The sequence below is a fragment of the Sorghum bicolor genome, chromosome 4 (assembly GCF_000003195.3).
Source record: "Sorghum bicolor cultivar BTx623 chromosome 4, Sorghum_bicolor_NCBIv3, whole genome shotgun sequence".
Classification (NCBI taxonomy): domain Eukaryota; kingdom Viridiplantae; phylum Streptophyta; class Magnoliopsida; order Poales; family Poaceae; genus Sorghum; species Sorghum bicolor.
This window is the reverse complement of record NC_012873.2, coordinates 61,968,382-61,990,468: the sequence shown is the minus strand read 5'-3', so window position 1 is coordinate 61,990,468 and position 22,087 is coordinate 61,968,382. Positions and strand designations below refer to the sequence as shown.

Sequence of the window (22,087 nt, the reverse complement as noted above, 5' to 3'; positions counted from 1 at the left end):
CGCACTTGCACAGAGAATTTTATATATAAATATAAATGGAGCTCCGTTTTCTTTATATTATTAAAACATTTCATGCTTTGGAAAATTTGTTTTCAGATTGCTTATGCTAAGTTATTGTGGAAAAAAATATTCTGGAGCAAAAAATGCTTAGCGAGGGACAGCATCTAGACATTGATTGACCAAATATTCTGCCTTGTTTAGTTTCACCTAAAATTCAAAAACTTTTTAAAATTTCCCATCACATCGAATCTTACAATAAGTATTAAATATAGATAAAAAATAACTAATTAGACAATTTACCTATAATTTACGAAACGAATCTTTTAAACCTAGTTAGTCCATAATTAGATAATAATTGTCAAATACAAGCGAAAGTAATACAGTGTCCGAATCCAAAAGGTTTTTGAATCTAAGGCCTTGTTTAGATGCCTTCAAAATTGAAACATACATGAAACATTAATAAACATAGATAAAAAATAACTAATTACACAATTTGCACTTATAATTTGCAAGACAAATTTTTTGAGCCTAGTTAGTCTGTAGTTGGACAATAATTGTCAAATATAAACGAAAGTACTGCAATGTTCAAATCCAAAAAAAAATGGATCTAAACATGGCCTAAACCTTGATTGGCCAAACATTCTCAGCTTACAGATTATGGGATTGGCCAGACATTCTCAGCTAGTCAGCTTACAGATTATGGGATTGGCCAAACATTCTCAGCTTACAGGTTATTGGTGTCCAAGACTGAATACAAGCTCAAAGTACTTTTGAGCGAAACAGACCAGTTACTTCTATCTCAAGTTCTCAATGTTGCTTTGCAGTGATACGTCTACTTACCAAAAAAAACCAATATACTGGCGCACAATCAATTGCACTGTTACAGGCTCACAGCAGCAGCCCGCTGTTCTACAAGCTCCCTCGCCTCCAACAAGTTATGGCTATTAATTGGCATAACCGAGACCGAGAGTCCACAGAACCATGAGCCCAAAAGTTGAGAGTGAAGATTACTACCTTACATCATATTGTTACATACATGTATAACTATGGCCACGCTCTTTACTTCCTATGCAAAACTTGCCTCCAGCGTCTCGATCAAACCAGAAATTGCATTCCTCAAGTGAAACTGGAATACCAGTTCTGACAATATTGATACCATGCATTGATTCCTGACCAAATACAATGCGCCCATAAGCTGCATTTGACTGATCATTCTTTGGCAGCCACATTGGCGCCACATCCTAAATTTCTGATAGCGATGGCAACCAACAACTTGACATCTGAGACGTTTTCAATGGCAAGATAGCCACACATTGGGTTAAACAGAGAATGAACATAATACGAGATACAGCAACAAATGAGTGATGCTGAAGGCCTCCTCTTTTCCCTTCTCTGTTGGTACCTGCTCAACAAAATTTCCATGTGGTCGAGTTACAAGGTCTACCCCCAAACACAAATGAGGGAGGCATTTCTACATCCTACGATTCTAGACTACCAATATACATACATGTATGGAAATTACCCAATGCCGCCATTAGTGCAAATCCATCCTCCAAGCTTGTCAGATCAATGTGACCTCACCAAGCCAGCAGCTTCGCTCCAGCCAACCATGATCAAGCTTGCAACACATCTGAGCACGGCTGGGCAACTCAACCTATATCCTTGGGCTCCTGCCAGAGGCAATCTTGTCTCCTCTTGGTGTAGGAGGGCATCCCATCAAGAATAATTTGCTCATCTATGTTCATCCGATATCTGTGAAATCCGAAAGAGGTTCTAACTCTTCAATACCAGGAAGGAGACCAGAGTCACCCTGATCTGGGAAGAACTCAAAATCGTCAACCTCTTGAAAGAGATCCTCAGAGTAGTTGAATTCAGAATCGCTGATACCAAATTCAGATAGGGAGTCACTAATGTGGAAGTCAGCTGTACTTGGCAATATTTGAGCAGGCATACGGAGAAAATTACTCATGACAATTGGCCCTTCCTGATGAGATTCAGTAATCTTCTGGACTTTGGATTTGGGAGGTCTACCAGATTCCGATGCTGCTTTGTGCTTTCCTATGGACTTTGAACCAGATTTATAGCGGGTGGCATCATTTATGTGGAAAGCTGATGATGCCCAATGAGAACTTTCACCATCGTAACAAGCTTCTGATGCTAACCTGCAAAGAAAAATGAAAATGATGCATTAGCATTATCTTGTGTAGCAGAGGTGGGCTAAATATTAGGAAAAATCAGAAATTCAAATAATCACTGTTTTATTTAAACTAAGATAAGAATGGCAACGCCCACCACCATTATAACAGCAAAATATGAAGCGTCAACACTGACCTGAGTCTGTTCTCAGCTTGTCTACAAGAAACTCCAGACAATAACGATTGTTCCACTGGCTCTGAAGCCTGTTTCGATGGTTCTGGTTCCAGTATGGACACATTTACTACAGATGGGAAGCCTTCCTCATAAGCATGTTGATCTTTCAAGAAATCTAACTCTAATTCTAAATAATTCCGCCGGTATTCCTGATTTCTTGACGGTGGTGGAATCACCATTAGTGTAGACTTAGCCTGAGCATCTGCAAGGGCTTTCCTAACTAGATTGAAGCTTGGTCTAAAGTTTACCATGGGCCAGTTCCCACTTGATCCACCAGGCTTCTTCACAGGAGAAAACATATGTAATGTACTAGAGTAAGTATTCGTAAAACAGCAGGGATCACGGCGACATTTTGATCTCCAGACAGATGAAATTACAGCCATGAAGTGTTTCTGGAGAAGCAATTCATTGTTAGGAAGTTCACTGGTCACATTCACCAACATCTGAGCTTGATCCTGGAAAAAAAAAGATATAATAATAAATCAGATATTTGCCAACACACGTTTTATGTCAGCAGTAAATTGCAGATAAGTTTTAACATGACACAAGCAAAGTCACATGTTCTTCCTGTTTAATTGCTGCTACATTGGTAATTGGCTGTAATGCCCGAAATAAGACAGTTGTGGGTGCCTGGCAGTCCCTTGCCAGTATATCCTGTACCATTTTTTCTTACAAACTGGCCAGTACAGAAGCTAAAGATCAAGAAAATTTACTTAAATTGACCCATTTTCCCCTATAAACTGGGCCGATTCTCTTATTATTATTATTATTATTAATATAAGCTGGAATCAAAGATCGAAAAAAAAATTACTTCACTGAAAGGTTCTATGATTAAAGTGTACTGTCCAAGGTATATTGCTTGCATGATCGCATAACTATTTTGAGAGATCATAATATAAGTTAATCCATTGTTTGAAAAACAACAATAATATAGTCAAAAGTCAATCTTTGTCAAAATTTGTGCACTATAAAGCTTCCTTCTTGATAAGGTAGTCCAACAGGAAGACAAGATATCAACTCACCTCAGATACTCTAAGTATAGCCTTTCCAGTCCCAGAAGGAACCTTTTCACTGTTAGAATTATCTGTTGCTGATATTGCATGTTTGCAGAACAGTTCTCTGTATCTCTCACAGCAATGCACAGGATGATGATATCTTCCCCTATAGGACCCACCTGGCAAGGAATGAAGAAAATCACTTGCCAATTCCCAAAGAGGACCATACTCGTGCACAGTTCCACAAAGAACTGCATCTTCCTCAGATGTCCATGAGTCTGAAGCACAATCTCGAGACCATATTCCCTTCTTTTTCAATCTCTCAGGCTTTATTACAATAATACGTTTTACTGGCATGCAAGGGATGGAAATTCTGCCATCACTTTTAGTTCTAGCCACTGATTTTGGATCTGAATCATTAAGGTCATCCTTCAGCCTAGGTGACAAGGCTTCAGAAATAAAACTTGACTTAGTAGTTTTCTTAAACTTCTTTAAACTTCTGCTGTTACTATCTTCCTCAGTAGCAGACATAATCTTCTTGCGCTTGTTAGAGTAATGGTGTGGCGATTCATCACTTATAAGCTCAGGTGAGTGTGCATTGTCATCAATGCTCATTGTGTCTACAGAGGTTTCCTCCAGTAAGACTTCTGATTCAGACGACAAACGCACTCTTTTTAGGGACTTGAATTTGCCTGTCTTCTTTTTGTTCTTTTTTGACTTTCTGCGGTGACTGCTGCAGGTGAATGCCAAAATGTATAGTCAATAGTATATCAAAGGGAAGCTATAGTCTAAGCAAAAAAAGTCAACAGACACAAAAACATCCATTAGAAATAATGTGGGCACATAACATGCTAATACTGCCAATTGACACAAAAATGTAGTGCAACTGAGGCAAAACAAAAGAAGAATTTACTACCACTGTTCGTTTTTCAGGAAAATAAATTTCTATTCAGTACCTCATATTATCATTCTTCTCCTCCAACTCCTTTGCTGCTTCCTGAGCCTGCCTTTCCTGTTCTTCCAACAACTGCATGTATTATAACAAGTCAGACTAAAAGGCACTGTGTTTCAAGTGAGACATGTAAGAATACAAGTTAGCAAGTCAATAAACGACCTGCTTTTGAGTTAAAGCTTCAACATGTTGCCGATAGGCTGTCGTAGCAAAATCTACATCCCATGCTGCAATAAATAAAGATGATGTCAATATACTAATAAAGCATAAAAAGGAAGGATACCTACATTGAGGCGAACACAAAGCTCCAGCAAAAATGCAGAAAATGCCAAAATGACAAAGAACAGACTGTTCCAAAGTAGCAAAAAGGAAATTATAGAATATATAAAATACTTACATTCATAAGACAGTGGTTCTTGGTCTTCATCAATTTCTGCTTCTAAATCCTCTTTGAGTTTTTCAATACGGTCAAGCTCCCATTCTTCCTCCTCAACGTTTACTTGATGATTCACAGCAGCTTTGTCAATTACTGGATCCCAGAGTTCCATAAAGCGCATTGCATATCTATCAATTGGCCGGAGCTGGTTCTCAAAAGATGAACTTGCTTGACCTGCTGCAGCTGCTGCAGCTGCCATCTGTTTCACATCAGCAAGCATGTCAGTATCTTCATCACCAACAGCCAATGTAAGAGCCTTTTCATCATTTAATCGCTTGGTAGACAAAGTAATGTGCTTCTCCTTCTCTACATCAGAAGAGTTGTATTTGTGTTCTTCATTAATGTGCTCATCGGGTTTTCCATCCTCCTCATTAACCAATTCATCCTCCTCTGCTCTGCCAGCAACCTCCTCACTGAATTCTTGATTGTCCACGGCCTCTTCCTCCTCCAGCTTCTTGAGAGCCATATAGTCAGCTTCATCTTCTGCCTGTCTAATAGCTGCTTCAACATCTGCATTTGACAGAGCCAGATCCACGTCATTTGAAGCTTCCACGGTTGTAGAGCAATTTTTCTCCTGATCTTCCGCATGGAGAGACATGTGCCCAGAAAAGAACTCCATAGGATCAAGTTTCTTGAAGAATTCCGTATTGTAGCTACCACGCTGTATCACTAAATCATCAAGAGCTCGTTTCTGATTTGCTTTCTTGAGAATGTTCTCCTCTATAGTGCTTTCGCTAATGAGTCTATATATGTGAACTTCACGAGTCTGACCAATCCTGTGGCATCTGTCCTGTGCTTGTTGGTCCATTGCAGGGTTCCAGTCACTGTCATAGAAGATGACAGTGTCTGCACCTACAAGGTTGATTCCCACACCACCACTACGAGTGGACAAAATGAAAAGGAAAAACTTTGGATTTGTGTTGAACCTCTGCATCAGAGTCTGCCTCTCTTCTGGGGGAGTAGAACCATCTAAACGTAAATATGTATACCCATATAGATTTATGAACTCTTCCAAGACATCAAGCATCTTAGTCATCTGAGTAAATATCAAGGCCCTGTGCCCTTCTGACTTCAAACGCCTTAAAAGAATTGCAAGTTCCTGCAACTTCCCACAATCAAACTGGATCAAACGCCTATCAGGAAAGTAGACTTGACGACGAACAATAGCAGACCTTATAGGAGACAGAATGGGAGAAAACTTGTTCATGCATTTTTCTCTATATGCCGGATCAATAAAAACAGGAGACTTTCCTTTGCTGCACCAGCAAACAGGGGGAGGAGCTCGAGCAGCAGGAATTGCGAATGTAAATGATTCAACAATATCAAGCATTTTCTGAAAGCGTTCCACAGATGGAAGAACAAGATCTGCAAGGCTTGATGAATAGTCCATGTGGCACAAAGGGTTGTTCCTCTTATCAAGAATGTTCGATACAGGATGATTTACAGTCAAAACCTGTCTCATGTTTGTGCCATAGATAGGCCTCTTTTGGCATCTAACTCTATTCCACCATGCAATGGAAGCTGCCCTTTCTCTGGATTCTTTTATTCTCTCCTCCTGTAGGGCTTTCTGAATATCTTCAAAAATATTTGTCAAATTACTTCCCTGATGATCCTTATTAGAGCAAAAAATATCCAGGTCACAGTCCCTGGAAGTGATACTTGAAGGAAAGGCAGAGATGACCTCGTCAGCTTCCCAGGAACTCATGCTAAATTCATTTTGAGTAAACACAAAATTCATATCAGACAGGTCCACCTGAGAAAATGGACTCTTATCAAGGAGCATGCAGACTGAATAGCTGAGCTGCATGTTAACCCCAGCCATGTCAAATGAGCTTATTATTGGCCGGCCTTCAAAAAGATCTGGATGGTTACAGACCTTTCTAAGTTGCATAATGATGCTTATCATGCCAAAATAATTCCCACTAGCCAGTGTTGCTTGTGTCTCTGAGCTAGCTATAAAATCTTCATACAAGTTCCTTTGCCTTCTAGAAAGTCGGCAATATATGACATGTTCATGCTTCTTTGGTAACTGCTTCTCAACATCCCTTTTCAGTCGACGCAGTATAAATGGACGAAGGACATTGTGCAATCGATCTATAACTTCTTTGTTTACTTTATCTTGGCCTTCCACCATCCCAGAAATTGGATTGCAGAACCAATCCTTAAACTCTTGATGAGACTGAAATACATGAGGCATCAGAAAATGCATGAGGGACCAAAGTTCCATAAGGTCATTTTGCAGTGGAGTTCCAGTCAGAAGAATACGTCTCTTTGAATTAAAGTTAAGCAAAGTCTGCCAACGCTGTGATTTCCAGTTCTTTATCAGATGAGCCTCATCAAGAATAAGATACTTCCACTTTTTTCGCTTAAATACTTTAGAGTCCTGAATGACAAGCCTATATGTTGTGATGCAAACATGGAAGTAATTTGGTTTCATCCAGCCCTGACGTTTCTGCTTTCTTTCCTTTGCACTTCCGAAATAAGTCAGTATTTTAAAAGCAGGACACCACTTAAGAAATTCAGTCTCCCAATTTAGCATAACACTAGTCGGCACGACAATAAGATGAGGACCCCATATCCCCTTCTCACACGCAAGGTGTGCTAGCAAGGAGATAGTCATGATTGTCTTGCCTAAACCCATTTCGTCTGCTAGAATTCCATTCAGCCTCTTCTCATACATAGCAACCAACCAATCCAGCCCTATATGCTGGTATTCACGAAGAGAATGCTTAAGAAGGAATGGGAATTTCGTGCGCACTTTTGTAGTCAAGAAGGTGTTGCCAGTTGGTTGTGCTGATCTTGCAGCAGCTGCGGCATCAGCAATTACATCATCACTCTTATCTCCATTGACTGTATTAACATCAGTGAGATTATTCTCTTCCACAAAATTTTGTTCAGCACACTGCACTGATGTGATTTCTGACTGTAGAGCCTTGTGCTCAGTTTCCAGCACATCGATTTCTGATTGTAGAGCCATGTGCTCAGTTTCCAGCACATCCCTGGATAGGTGATCCACAGATATATCACTTTTTGCTTCCAAAATGTTCACAGATTGATCATCCAAAGACATATCAGTATTGACCTCTTCAACAAAATGGGGTGAATTCTCCAACTCCGCTGTTTCATGATCTGCACAGCCATCCTAAATATAAAAAAAAGGTATTACAAATGGACCACAGTAATTTGTTTGAAGAAAGCAATGGAAAATCTAACTATACCTTTCGGTACCTCGCGATAAGTTCTTCTAGTGGTATCTCACTCTCCTTCTGCAGTAACTTAATCTACATTGAAAGGACATATGATCACCAAAAAATAGTTAGCAGAACCCTTTTGGAACATATGTAATCATGAAACCAATTGCTAGAAAAAATGGGAAGGTATTTGCAATTAATGTATAAAAATAGTCTTAGTCCGACTCCAACCTCTGAAACCTTTAATGAAAGCGAGAATTTGGCTACATAAATATCTGAATTGAGGAATGCTGACCACCAGGGCCCTCTGCAAGTCTGCATAGACCAGTATACTGCACACTTTGGCTTCTAGACATGCTTCTATTGGATAATAATATATAATATTTATATGATCCTACTGATTTAAATACGCACCACATTGTTAGTCATGTGGTCTTTCATTCAATTTGCTGTATCTGTTCAGCAGTCCAATAACAAACCCTAGAATTCAGGTCTAACGTTAAAATCCCAGTTTGCTGTGCGTGTGTGTGAGAGAGAGAGAAAGAGAGAGAACTCGCTATGTTTCAGAAAACAAAATACTGAGCCCCCAATAATTTCAGAAATATAAGGGTATTTTCCTAAACAGTCGGCCAAACGGACCCATCAGTAATATGTTCTTGAGCCACTTCCTCATGCACAAGATATGATCAGATCCCCTATCAAAACTTAATGGCTGTGCTTTTAATTGGGATTCATCTGGTAACGAACTTGTGTGACTAAAGGAATCTTTGTATGTCCTAAACTAACATAAAAAGATTGTAGAACCAAAGGTGGTAGCAGATAGCCCAAACAATCTATTTAATTAACTTAGTCTCTTGACATTCCCAGAATTAATGTCCAGAACCAAAATAAATGAAGCAAACTTCAGAAAAAGAAATTGATAGCCTTACATTGCACATGGTAACAATGCTATTGAATCAGTTTTCAAGAACGGCTAAGTTTACGCTCCTTGCAATAAAAACTGAACTAGAGCACTTCAGCATGACAATGCAAACAAGTCAATGATGTCATGGATTGATGGCAGCAATCACCTCTTCCAGATGATCAGGATCTTCTTTCTTTGCCAATTCTTCCTCTTCAGACAAAGTTGTTTCGTCATCCTATCAGAGATGATCATATATTATGTATCAGGAGACAGCAGGACTCAATATACATGACAGCTTTACTAAATGGCTATAGTTTTCCCAATTCTTCTTCAAGTATAAACTCCCATCCAGGTAGTATGACATAATGGAAAAACTATAGAGGAAACAAGAAAGCAATGAGGAAACAAGATAAAAAAGAAGGCAATGCTACCTTTACTTCTTCAGCAGCAACGTAATCTTCGTCCTCCTGGAAGAAAGAATATCGCAGTTACATTAACCACACAATCATAAAATAGCCAGATAGGAGTACTTGAGAGCAGTTTTTTTTTTTGGCCAACATTCATCTAGTTGAGCTTAAAAAACAGACCATTTGATCTTTACTTGGCATGAAGAAGCCAAAGCTGAATATCCCCAACCTCCAGTGCAATAATGGAAACTAGCATGTGTTAGATTTGGAGACAACCTATGATGGGATGGCCCTGTCCTTTTTTTGTGTGTGTTGGGGGGGGGGGGGGGCGCATGGGCGATCCCACTAGCCTGTTTGGTTACCAGGATGTAACAATCCCAGTTTTGTGTTTGGTAGAAAGGATGAGGATGGATGGTAATTGTCATCCCGTCAACCACCGTTAGCAATGGGACACAGGTGTCGGTCACTGAGAAGCATATGGCCATGCCAGTGCCAGGAGGGTGCAGGACACCTTCTGCACTAGGAAAGGTGGAAGCACACAGCAGCACGAAGGTGCACAGCGCCCCTTGCCTCTGCCCAGGCCACACTTGTTTTGAGCACGGAGACAGAGATTAGAGGACAGAAGGCGGTGCAGGGCTTGATTTTGCGATGGCTGCAGCCAAGGATAGTGCCATGACTCCATGAGCCTAACTGCGAAGAGGGCCACGACAGGAAGATACAGGGCACCACCGGGCACAGGCAGACAAGAAGCAGCTGCTGCAGGCCATGTCAGGCACCACCCGCCAGGTTGAACGCATCACAGTACTACAGCGAGGGAGGAAGGCCGGAAGAAACAGGAGAGGACCAGAGGGTGGTGGTGCTTGGTGAGGACTGCCGAGGAGGAAGACTGGAACAGGAAGAAGCAGCGCAAATCAGTGACAGAGCGTGATGCCCTCCAGATGGGACAATTCCGTCCCCTCAATTAGGAAAGACGGCTTGGTCCCAAATACCAGAGGAATATCCCTCCAGCACCGATAACCCTTTCCCCCTGCCTCCCATCCAAATGTGCTTGCTCCGTCCCATCCCATTTCATCCTAGGAACCAAAAACATGCTAATTGAGCAATTCAGGCAACATCAACACTGATGAAACAATTTGTTTGAAAAATCTACAGGCTTCCTAATATTTGCAATTACACCTCAATGTCACAATGATGATTATAGCTAAATTTACTGGAATTGCTGCTTAAAATGTCCACATTCAGTAACCCAGAATGTATTGCATTTTTTTCTCTGCTCTTCCTCTACTTCTTAAAGGTTGTTAATGGAGGTTGGATTTCGAAAAGATAAACTTTCCATGTGATAGGGGTATTGTTTTATTAATTGTTGCCCAAAACATCAAACACTTGGATCTGGGAAAGCCCAGAGGGCAGCTTGGCCCTTGGCCGCTTGGATTGAAATTGTAAAAGAGGATTACAGACTCTGATAGAGGGAGGGGGGGTCTGCCACTTATATAGCAATGTGGTCAGCCACCAACTCCAGAATATGCTAAAGTAAAAAGCAAAGATGCCTGCTCCAAACTTGGATGCCAAGGCAATGCTACTACTAATGCATAAAGTAAGATACATAGCAATTAGGCTTAACTAACATTCTCCCCCTAAGCCTAATGCTGTTTGATCTGCTCCAGACCAATCCTCCTCCTCATCTCCTGAAATTTGGCCTTCCCCAGGGACTTGGTGAGTCTACAAGCTGATCAGTAGTAGGGATGTGGCTGGCCTTGATGCTTCCATCTTCCAGGCAGTCTCTGATGAAGTGATATTTGATCCTTATGTGCTTGCTCCTGTCATGGAAGACTGGGTTCTTGGCCAGGGCTAAAGCAGACTTGCTGTCTACCTTCAGCTCCACCACATCGACTTCTTTGCCCAGCAGCTCCCCGAGCAGTCTGGACAACCATAGTGCTTGAGTTGCAGCAGAGGCAGTAGCAATGTATTCTGCCTCGCAGCTTGACAAGGCCACCACTCTCTGCTTGATTGACTGCCAGCTGACCAGACAATCGCCCAAGAAGAACATTGTCCCACTAGTGCTATTGCTTGTATCGATGTCACCGGCGAGGTCGCTGTCGCAGTAGCCGATGAAGCGCGCTGTCCCAGGAGCCCTCTTGTAGTGGAGACCATACTCCAGAGTCCCAGCAACATAGCGGAGGATGCGCTTCACCGCTTGTAGATGCTCCACCGTGGGCCGCTCCATGAACCGGCTCACATACCCGACAGCGAACGCCAAGTCCGGCCTGGTATGCACGAGATACCGGAGGCTGCCGACAAGCCGCCGGTAGTGCGTGGAGTCCACCTCCTCAGCCTTGCTCTCCCTGCTCAGGCGAAGTTTCTCTTCCATGCGTGTGCGCCGGATTGCAGCCGTTCATTTCGCCGAGATTGAGGATCCGCTTGGCATAGTGAGTCTGGCGGAGGGTTGAGCCACTGGCATCCTGACGCACCTCGACGCCAAGGTAGAAGCAGAGCAGACCAAGGTCGCTCATGTCGAATCTTTCCTTCATTTGCGCCTTGAAGCTCTTGATTCCCTCCTCTTCAGCGCCAGTGATGATGAGGTTGTCAACGTATACGCCGACGAGCAGGACAGAGCGTCCGCTGCCCCGCCGGTACACGGCCGCCTCGTGCGCGCTCTGGGTGAAGCCCATCGCCTTCAGGGTGGCGTCCAGCTTCGCATTCCAGGCGCGCGGTGCCTGCCGCAAGCCGTAGAGGGCCTTGCGCAGGCGGTACACCTTGCCTTCTTCTCCGGCGACGACGAAGCCCGGTGGCTGGCGCACGTATACCTCCTCCTTGAGGTCGCCGCTCAGGAAGGCGGACTTCACGTCCATGTGATGCACCGACCACCCTTCCTCAGCCGCCAGCGCAAGAAGGACGCGCACTGACTCCATGCGCGCCACGGGGGCGAACGCGTCGTCGTAGTCGACGCCCTCCTGCTGGACGAAGCCCCGCGCCACTAGTCGAGCCTTATGCTTGATCACCGAGCCCTTCTCGTCCTTCTTCAGCTTGAAAACCCATTTCAGGGTGATCGGGCGGTGGCCAGCAGGCAGTTCGACGAGCTCCCAAATCTTGTTCTTCTCCACGGACTTGATCTCTTGCTTCATGGCGGCCTCCCATGCCGGATCACCTCGTGCCTCCGCATGGTTAGTGGGCTCGCCAGCGTGCGTGAGGTGGAGCTGGGCGAAGAGACGCGGTGCCAGGTCTGGAGGAGACATCTCCCAAGATGTTGGTCATCTTGCGGTACCAAAGGGGCTCGTCGTCATAGAAGGCGTCCAAGCGATCCTCGTCATCCTCCAGCGGCGTCGCGAGCTCGATTTGGGGCTGATCGGTGGGCGGAGTAGTGGTCGTAGATGGTGCTGTGGCTGCTCCAGCACCGCTCTCGTACTCCCCCGGAGCTGGTGAGCTTGATGGTGTGGTCGGAGTGGTCGGAGTTGTCGAAGTGGTCGGCGTGGTCGGAGATGGTTCAGGCGAGGTTGGAGCAACCGCGGTGGTCGGAGTAGAGGAGTAGAGGAGATTGTTGAAGACTCGCCCCGTGCTCCTTCCTTCTCGCTGATCACCGAGTACTCGATGACGAACTCCGTGTTCACTGGAGCTCCGTCTTCTCCAGTCTTCACCCAATCCCAGCCGCAGCTCTCGTCGAAGATGACGTCCCGCAACACTCGCTGTCGCCGGGTCGAGCACACGATACGCCTTGGCACTGTCGGCGTAGTCGATGAAGATGCCGAGGCGACTCCGATCATCCAGCTTCTTCAGCTGGGTGAGGTCCTTGGTGTAGGCCACACACCCGAACGTGCGCAGATGACCCACTGCTGGCGTCTTGTCGTGCCATGCCTCGTAAGGCGTCTTGCCCTGCAAGCATTTGGTAGGCGCTCGGTTCAGGAGATGGACAGCAGTGACCACTGCCTCCCCCCAATACCGAGTCGGGAGACTCCTCTGTTTCAGCAACGCACGAGCCATGGCTACCACCGTCTGATTCCGATGCTCCACGACTCCGTTCTGCTGCGGCGAGTACAGGGGTTGTAGTGGCGCTCGATTCCTTCGTCAGCACAGTAGGCCGCAAACTCCATGGCGGTGATGTCGCGACTGTTGTCGGTGCGCAACACCTAGAGCTTGCGTCCGCTCCCCTTCTCAGCTACAGCTTGGAGATGCTTGATGGCGTCTGCGGCGGCATCCTTGGTGGCCAGCAATGCCACCCACATGTACCGCGTAGCGTCGTCGACGAGCAGCAGAAAGTAGCGCCTGCCGCCCGGAGTTGCCGGCGAGATTGGGCCACAGAGATCGTCGTGGACAAGCTTGAGCGGCTCCTGCGCGCGGTACTCAGCTTCCGCCGGGAACAGGGCTCGACGATGCTTGGCGAGGACGCACGTGTCGCAGAATTGCCCGACATGGGTGATCGCCAGCAACCCGCGCACCATGTCGTTCCTGGACAGCTGCCGGAGCGCGTCGAAGTGGAGGTGGCCGTAGCGCTCATGCCAGCGCCATGCCTCATCATCCTTGCGTGCGGCGAGGCAGAGCGGCTTGGCCTGGTTCAGGTGTAGGACGTAGAGGCGGTTGGCTCCGCAGCGCACCTTGACAAGTAGCCGCCGGTGTCGGTCCCAAATCGTCAGAACACCATGCTCAATCTCCACCTTTGATCCACCCTCGTCCAGTTGGCCGAGACTCATGATCGAGTTCCTGAGCGCCGGGATGAAGTAGACGCCGTGGACCACCCGGTGCTCCCCATTCTACGCTTCGAAGATGATGGACCCGACACCATGGATCTCCACCTTCGACTCATCGCCGAACCTCACCGATCCTCTGGCTGATGTGTCCAGGTTGGTGAAGAGCTCGCGTCAGCCGGTCATGTGGTGAGTTGCACCACTGTCCAGGTACCACCTGTCCATCTTCTCTCCATTGCCGGTGCCGAGATAGGCGCGCGCACGAGGTTCCTCGAGATCGAGGGAGCCAGTCTTGGCGCAGAAGGTTGAAGCTTGAGCCTTGCTGCAACTTCCTTCCGCGTCGAGCTCCAGGAATCCATGCGCGAGGAAGGCAGGAGCGTCCTCATCCACTTGGGCGACGTTGGTGGCGCCACCGCGCTCCCGATTGCGTCGGGGATGAGGACAATCTCGGGCCCAGTGGCCTCCTTGATAGCAGTTGAGGCAGAGGTCGTCACGATTCGCCTTGCGCTCGCCGTCCGCACCTCCGGCCTTGTCCGCTTGCGCCCCTCCTCCACCGGCTCCTCCGTCGCGATCGCCGCGCGGCTTGTTCTTCTTGCCACCGCGGGGACGCCGTTTTTTGTCCTTGGACGGCCCGACTGCTTCCTCATTCTTCTTCTTGTCGAAGGCCTGCCACTGTTCAGCGGTGTACAGAAGCTTGCCGCCGGTGTTGACGGATTCGGAGTCATCCGCCAGCTCCCGATCCTGGACCGACTTGAGCCGGCCGGTGACGTCCTCGATGGTGAAGCGTCGAAGTCGAGCAGGGTCTCGATCGAGTTCACGATTTGCCTGTACCTCTTCGGCATGCATCGGAGCTTTTCAACGGCGCGCTCTTCGTTGACGTCGGTGTCATCGTTCAGCTTCATCTGCTCCATCAGGCTGCTGAGGCGCACGGCGAAGTCCTCGACATGTTCGCAGGGCTGAGAGGCGAGGCCTTCCCACTCCCCGCGTAGGCGCTGCAGCGTCGCGCGGCGCACTCGGTCACCACCAACTCTGCGCAGCGCGATGGCGTCCCACGCCAGCTTCGCCGTCCGCTTGTTGGTGATGGAGGCCGCGACATCGAGTGGGACAGAGGCGCACAAGGCCTCCAAGGCCCGGCGATCATCCTCATATCTGATGCCACCGAGATGAACTGCATCCCAAAGATGTCGAGCTTGGAGCTTTACCTTCATCAGGAGACTCCACTCGTGGTAGTTGCTCTTGGTGAGCATCGGCCACGGCGTCCCGGCCCCGGAGTCGCGGTAGACCATCTGCGCGGTACCGGCGAACGCCCGCGGCGACCACGACGCCGCTCATGGGACGGCGACTGGCGGCGGCGCTCAGGGCTGCGCGATCGTGATCCCGCGGAGACCTTGTCCTCCTGCTCCATCTCCTGGCGCGGAGCAGCCGCGGCGGCAACTGCGGCCTGCGCCGCTGCTACTGCCTGCTGGGCCGTGGCGGCCGCCGCCGCTGCCTCTGCGGCAGCAAGGCGCGTCCTGCGGTCGTCTCCTCCTGCGCCAAAGACTCCAGCGCCCCGCTGCTCCACCGTGGATGCTGCAGCTACTGCTGCAGCGGCGGCGGCTGCCCGAGCGCGAGCACTCTCGGTGGACATGGCTCTCTCTGGGTAACCCTAAGGCTCAGATACCAATTGTTGCCCAAAACATCAAACACTTGGATCTGGGAAAGCCCAGAGGGCAGCTTGGCCCTTGGCCGCTTGGATTGAAATTGTAAAAGAGGATTACAGACTCTGATAGAGGGAGGGGGGGTCTGCCACTTATATAGCAATGTGGTCAGCCACCAACTCCAGAATATGCTAAAGTAAAAAGCAAAGATGCCTGCTCCAAACTTGGATGCCAAGGCAATGCTACTACTAATGCATAAAGTAAGATACATAGCAATTAGGCTTAACTAACATTAATTCAATAGTTAATTGGTCTACAAAAGAAGTTTAGTTGGGCAGATACTATCAAGTGAAGGGGTAGTCCACGAATAGCTAGTGTTAAAATTCTACTTGACCCATGACCACTGCAAACTCCCATTTCACACACATCAGGATTGTTTCCAGAGACATCACCCTCAGGCAACGATAGGAATGAAACAATATAAGTATATAACAGTGGGATAAAGGATAAAGAAAATCATAAACAACATAGATGACTAGAACATGCCTGATCATTGATAGAAGAAATATTTCCATTACTTTTACCCTGAAAAGTTAAGAAGATTTAGCGGTACAATCAGATAATGCTCTATGTCCAGGGTTTCATCCAAAGAACGAATAAAGAATAAAGCCAACACATGGAGCACAAATAAGATACAGAAAGCAAGCTTACATGACTCTTCTTCACAAACTCAGCATAAGAATGACCATCATCCACTTCCTCTGAAGAATTGCCATCGTCACTTGAAGAGTGAGCAGGTTCATGATCACAGCCATTAGCCTGGTTCGAAGAATCTGAAAAAAAAAGGGGGGGGGGGCAAGATCCACATTAATCATAAGAAATGGCATCAAAGAGTCTGATCAACTTCCTAATATACTCTACACAATCTCACCTACAATCAAATTCTTCGAACCTAAGTTACTTAATATGTCTTTGCTGTCTGGACTGCTTTCCCTGCTAACTGAGACATATTGAACTAATCAAATTATCAATTGAGTGTCAAGCAGTGCATAGCATTGTCCCCTCTATGTATGGAACTGGGTAAGAGAGAATTGTTGTTGGAGATCACCTTTGGTTTTTGTATACATCTTGAGAATAACATCCAGTGGTAGGTCAGCTTCTGCCTCTAAAGCAGCTAGTTCTTCATTCCGCTCAGCTTCGGTGATCTGAGCTTCATCCTCATCGATTGTGTGCTCATCATCTTCCTGCAGCATTCACACATATAAGTATGATTCATGTGAACAACGGTTTCAAAAAAGACAACAAACATTCCACTCCAATACTTTTATGCAGCCCACTACAAAACTGACTAGAGTTAACAGTATGTCAAAAAAAATCTATTACGAACTTTTGCTGGTCTGAACAATAATTGATAAACGAAAATATATTTACTTTACTGCCATGTAACAGTACAATATTAAGTATATACGGAGTACTATATAGTGAAATAAAACAGAGGAAAAAACATATAGATGGTAATATCCTCAAAGAAAAGGATCCTTCACAAATTAACTAAGACAATAATGTGCCCTGACACATAGAATTCCTTGCGTTCACTTTCTGAGTAACAAAAGAAAAACTGAATTAGGTAACTGAAATGGCTTACTGGCTCTTCATCCAAGGAGCTCTCATAATCATCATCGACTTCCATATTATCTGCAAACAGAAATTGTTTAAACCAAGAGAACGAAATAAGGTCTTGACACATGCAAAATATATCACTATGCTACAAACCAAGATCATCAGGAATGGCTGCATTTATGTTCTCTTCTGCTACTTCCTCTTGATGGGATGGTTGGTTTATCTTCGAAGTCCCGTTTTCTAGGTTTTGGGAATAGGGCATGTCCACAAGGTTTTCCGCCAACATTGTCGAATACCTGGAGAAAATTGTACCAAAGAATAGAAGGTCAATATACAGCTAGGAACAAAATTAAAGATGCTACAGGTCATATGAACCATAATGAGACTGACATACCTTTCAGTCTGACCTAAAAGGAAATCAAGTTGCTTATCAAGTGCCTTCTTCTTTCTCTCCTCAACCTCCAGTTGATGCTTATAAACAACCTGCTTTCCCTCAAATCAAAAAATATATATATATATATATAGCTCAGTTTTCTTCCAAAAAGGAATATCCTAAAGTAGTGTCACAGTTAGCCACGACATTAGAAGATAAAAATGAACTTGCCAGTTTTTCTATTTTAATCCAGAACTTCTTCACATCCTTTGAAATATTAAGGGCAACTTTTCGCATTCTATGTTCTTCCTCCTGCAGAAGAAAAATCATCAATACTAGAATAACTCTCTTAATTCATTATTTACATAGTTCAACTTTTGTGTTATTACTGGAGCATCATATCTTCATTTAAAAAAATTACAGAAAATAATCATAGCTAACATTTCATAGATAAGCAGCTTGCTCAGAAGAGCTTGCTGCAGCAGCTGCTGCTGCAGTACCCCTTCCTTCAGCTACTGTTCAATTACGAAAGGAAACTAGCAGCAGCAGTGCTGTGGCTGCCAGAGTAGCAGCAGCGAACAGAGCCAAGATATATGACAGAACAGTGTTTACAAGTCGTCCAATTAATAATGATTAATCAGCCTAATTGGTCCCTTGAAGTCGACTAGGAACACTAAGGCTGGATGCTTGACCAGAAACTTGACTAGGTTTCCAGTCATCTGTCTAGGAGGGGGATACCCAGGCTGGATGCTGTGACTGACTGTCCTTTCACGGGCCTGCCCAACTGGGCTTAGAGGTGTGGGCTACGGGCTGCCAATTTGGCCTCTTAGGGTTAGCATAAGTGTGCCCAGACTCCAGCAAAACGCAGAGAGCAGAGATGCACAGGAATTATTTATTCCACGCCGCCGCAACTCCTCCCGTACATGATTCCTCTCTTCCCCTGTGCTATTCCTCATCTCCCGCGCGCCGTTCCTCCTCCCCCATGCTATTCCTCATCTCCTATGGACCGTTCCTCCTCGTGGAGCCATAAAGCCACCAATGCACTCTCAAGCCACCGCCCCTCTTCGTGATGTACTGCTCCTCGGATGGTGAGTGTCTCCATCCTGAGGTGCTGTACAGCTGTTGTGTATATGTGCAGATGTGGAACGGCGGCATGCAGTGGTGGAAGTGATCATGCATCACCTTGAATGTAGTCTTGATGCTTGCTTTATTGTGTATACTATATAGTATGTATATGTCCATATGAAATATATAGGACAAATAAGACTGACTAGTCTCGACTAATCGGTCTGGTCCAATCATGACTAGTCGCCTTGTCAGTCCCATTGCAACTAGATTCAACTATACAATTTGTAAATATTGTGACACAAGAGTCAAACCTTCTGTTTTCTCTCGCCCTTTGTTGCTTGGTCAACTATGCTCTTATTTGCTCTTTGAGCAATTTTTTTGGCCATGGACAACTTCCATTTTCTCTCAGAATCAAACTCCTGCAGCATACACAAATTTAAGCTTGCAAAAAGAAAAAACAATTGCAAATTGACGATAAATTTAAGTAGGGTTTTCAATGAGAAGGATTGCAATCTGCCAATTATAATATAATATAGTAAGCAACCTTTGCCAGCCACACCATCTCAGCAAGAACATGGTCCCAGTGAACTTTTGGCCGTCGAGGCTCCCTTGGAGCTTCAAGAGCCTGCGCAAAGAATAACAGTTTTCCCTTCATTTTCCTCTCAAACTACGGAGGCATGACACCATAAAAATGGCAGTATGCAGGTAAGATATGCCAAGTAAACTAGCCCAGAAGATGAAGAGAAATAGACAGTGGAAGGATTCATGCAATATCAAATCTGTGAGCTAACCTTCTGACGCCTAGCTCTTGTCTCATGGTCTAGCTTTGACCGGGGACCTTTTGACGCCATCTTTCCAATCACTCGCAAAGGACTATCTCATATCTTAGAGCATGTGCACCAAACTGGGACTGGCATACCAACAGTGCAGCAACTGTTAGTAATTAGTACCTTCAGAAGTGTAGCAATATGTAGCGAGTAGCAAGGAAAAAGAGCTGACGTAGCAATTTCAGTTTCTGCAAATCTCCCTAGTTCTTTGTAGTCTGCTTGTACATAAAAATCCTTTTACATTTGTAAAATTTGACATGCTGGAGGGTTTTAGCCCCATAGCTTTGGGTCAAACAAAAAAAATCAATGAACCACGAAAAAATGTGCCCAATGTGTTGAAGAGCAGATGGTGCAGTATGCCTTCAGGTGCAACAAGCCAATGAAAAAATTAATGTTGAAAGCAGGTATCCAAAATTCCAACCCATAGCAAGATATACTGTATGAGCTATTGACCTATTGTGAAACCCCTGGAGGTAACAACATCCTCTGATTCCAAATATAGGCCATATAAACTTGAGCACAAGGATTAAGTAGTATATCAAATGGCCTTAGGGCCCTTCACTTAATATGCACATTTGGAAAGATGACTCATTCAATTGTGTGACCTACATTTGGAATCAGAACTCTAAGAGTATTAAAAAGCATGACAAAAAATATGTTGCTTTATTTTCACAATCCCCATTCCTTCATTTGCGATGATTTTTTTCAATAATGAACTAACACTGATGAATTCTGATGCAGATCAACAGAAGTAAAGCATAGCACACTTTTGGTGGCGATGCCAGAAACAACTATAGTGCTGTTTGGTTAGTGCACTGCCAGTGTAAACGTCAATAGGGATGGATAACGCAGCAACCTGGAAAAAAGTAATCATTTGCCCTGATTGTTTGGTTCGCGTGAGGTGATAGCTGCCAGCAATGTGATCTGTTTGTGGTGGGTCCTGGGTGGTACGTGCAGTGCATATCACAAGATCGAGTCCCGCCATGAGACAATTACAGGCACAGCATATCTTAACCAGACGGAATTGAACATTAGTGAATACCACTGTGAATCGTTAACGGTGCAAATAGTCCAACCAAACAGCACCTATATCCTAAGAAATCCCACAGCTACGCCTACGCATAACGTATCACAGTAACATTTCCTCTAGTTGTTCTTAAAGAGTAAATTCATTCCGCAACTATCTAGTGAAATACTTTAAGTTGCATTATTTGATCAAGCTGCCTCAAAGTTTGGTTAGAGAACTAACACAGGCAACTACATGAATGGAATCAATGAGTATCCCGATAATACTTATAAAAAACAAAGGACATGCAGACTTCAGGGCATATCTGGTAAAATTCCCACTCTAGCAGAACTAGTCAAATGTGCTGACATGATGTTTGCCTAAAATCATGCAGGGTAGCCACATTGGCGTTGTTCAAACTCCAAATCCCTACAGCATTGCACCACAACACAAAACGCTCATCAATCACACACAAGGGGGTCTCAAAACCTGAACATAACAAACTCCGATCCCCAAAGATGCAAACCCAGCTGGAATGGCTAGAACCCCAAGGTAGAGCAGTGGAGATAAACAGCCGCAGGCAGGAGCTCCAGTCTACAGCCAGCAGCTGACATCGCATGTGGTGTGGAGGTTCACTTGCCCAAAGGGTTGGAAAATAAAGCAAATCACCTATACATGCAATCTGGATGGGCTGGGAAGAAAAACAAAAAAATGGATTGCAAGGATCGTTATAAGGAAGGGAAAGTGACTAACTGACTGTTGCAAAACAAAATGAGCAATCCGTCCAAGCAAGGTAGGGGTCCTATAGCCCAAACAAGAAGCATCTCAAGTCCCGATGGATCGGATCTCCACTCCACGCCATGGCGTCCAGCAGTGGCGGTCCCAGAAATGGAGCTAAGTATGGCAGTCTAAGAGTCCAGCTAGGTTGAAATTAAAGCATTAAACTATGTCTCAGTCAAAGCACCAACCTGCAGGTGCCGCGGCGGGATCTGGCAGCCGCAATACCGGAGGCAGCACGCACTGCCGCAGTGGCGGGCGCTGCCGCGGATGAGGACGCGCAGACGGCTTCGGTTCGGCGGTGGTCGGCGCCGAACTTGTGTTGGGGGCCGCACAACCCACTGGGCACAGGTGGCCGTGCAGCCCTGGACGGGATGCAAAGGCGGCGGCGCGTTGTTGCACCGGCGCCGGCGGCCGGAGGAGGAGGGGACACACCGGCGGCCGGAGCGCGGGAGCAAGGTGGCTAGGGTTTAGGCCTTTAGGATGAATGGGGAACGGGGAGGAGGAGGCGAGTCGCGACTGCGAGCATCGAAGCGACGCGACGGGCGGAGGACGGGCGTCGGGGCTTCGGGAGACAGAGCCGCAGGACCCGCATCGGGAGGATGGGAGATTGGGCTGAGGACCAGGGCGGATGGGCCGGGTATTACCTGGGGCTAATGGACCGGACTGGTGCATCAGACCCAGTTCTGGGACCAGCTCAGGCCCGCCTGGTGGTGACAACTAATCCTTCTTAACACAGCACGTAAATTATGCATCCATAACCCAATTTCTGAATGTTGCATCTTCCCTGAATTATGTTGTTTCAAACATATATTGACATGAAACAAAATGTTTATCTTCGACGATTG

General features: G+C 45.8%; 1 protein-coding gene across 9 annotated transcripts; it reads right to left on the bottom strand.

The window, feature by feature from the left end:
• LOC8073897 (protein PHOTOPERIOD-INDEPENDENT EARLY FLOWERING 1) lies at positions 565-21,806 on the bottom strand. 9 transcript variants are annotated; one of them, XR_002452413.1, is made up of 22 exons: positions 21,431-21,806; positions 19,421-19,539; positions 19,174-19,254; positions 18,941-19,048; positions 17,793-17,873; positions 17,583-17,671; positions 17,342-17,484; positions 17,214-17,263; positions 16,677-16,812; positions 16,500-16,583; positions 16,280-16,401; positions 16,115-16,153; positions 9,280-9,315; positions 9,015-9,083; positions 7,972-8,034; positions 4,715-7,895; positions 4,480-4,544; positions 4,322-4,392; positions 3,393-4,098; positions 2,332-2,825; positions 1,508-2,162; positions 565-1,402 (listed from the first exon to the last, which is right to left on the bottom strand). XR_002452413.1 is itself a non-coding variant. In XM_021459760.1 (22 exons), exons 3-22 carry the CDS (start codon positions 19,478-19,480, stop codon positions 1,742-1,744), a joined length of 6,099 nt encoding a protein of 2,032 aa, XP_021315435.1. In that variant the 5' UTR covers positions 19,481-19,539; positions 21,216-21,356; positions 21,431-21,806; the 3' UTR covers positions 1,148-1,741. The 9 variants fall into 9 exon arrangements, 6 of the variants coding, with proteins under 6 accessions (XP_021315435.1, XP_021315436.1, XP_021315434.1 ...); XR_002452414.1 differs by having other exon boundaries at positions 1,523-2,162; XR_002452415.1 differs by having other exon boundaries at positions 3,393-4,095; positions 16,500-16,568.

Excerpts from the sequence above, each read along its gene's own strand:
- LOC8073897 (XM_021459760.1), bottom strand. The coding sequence starts at position 19,480 with ATGGCGTCAAAAGGTCCCCGGTCAAAGCTAGACCATGAGACAAGAGCT. Across the intron at positions 19,255-19,420 it reads CAAGAGCTAGGCGTCAGAAG|GCTCTTGAAGCTCCAAGGGA; the intron begins GTTAGCTCACAG and ends TTCTTTGCGCAG. Across the intron at positions 17,874-18,940 it reads AGGGCGAGAGAAAACAGAAG|GAGGAAGAACATAGAATGCG; the intron begins GTTTGACTCTTG and ends TTTCTTCTGCAG.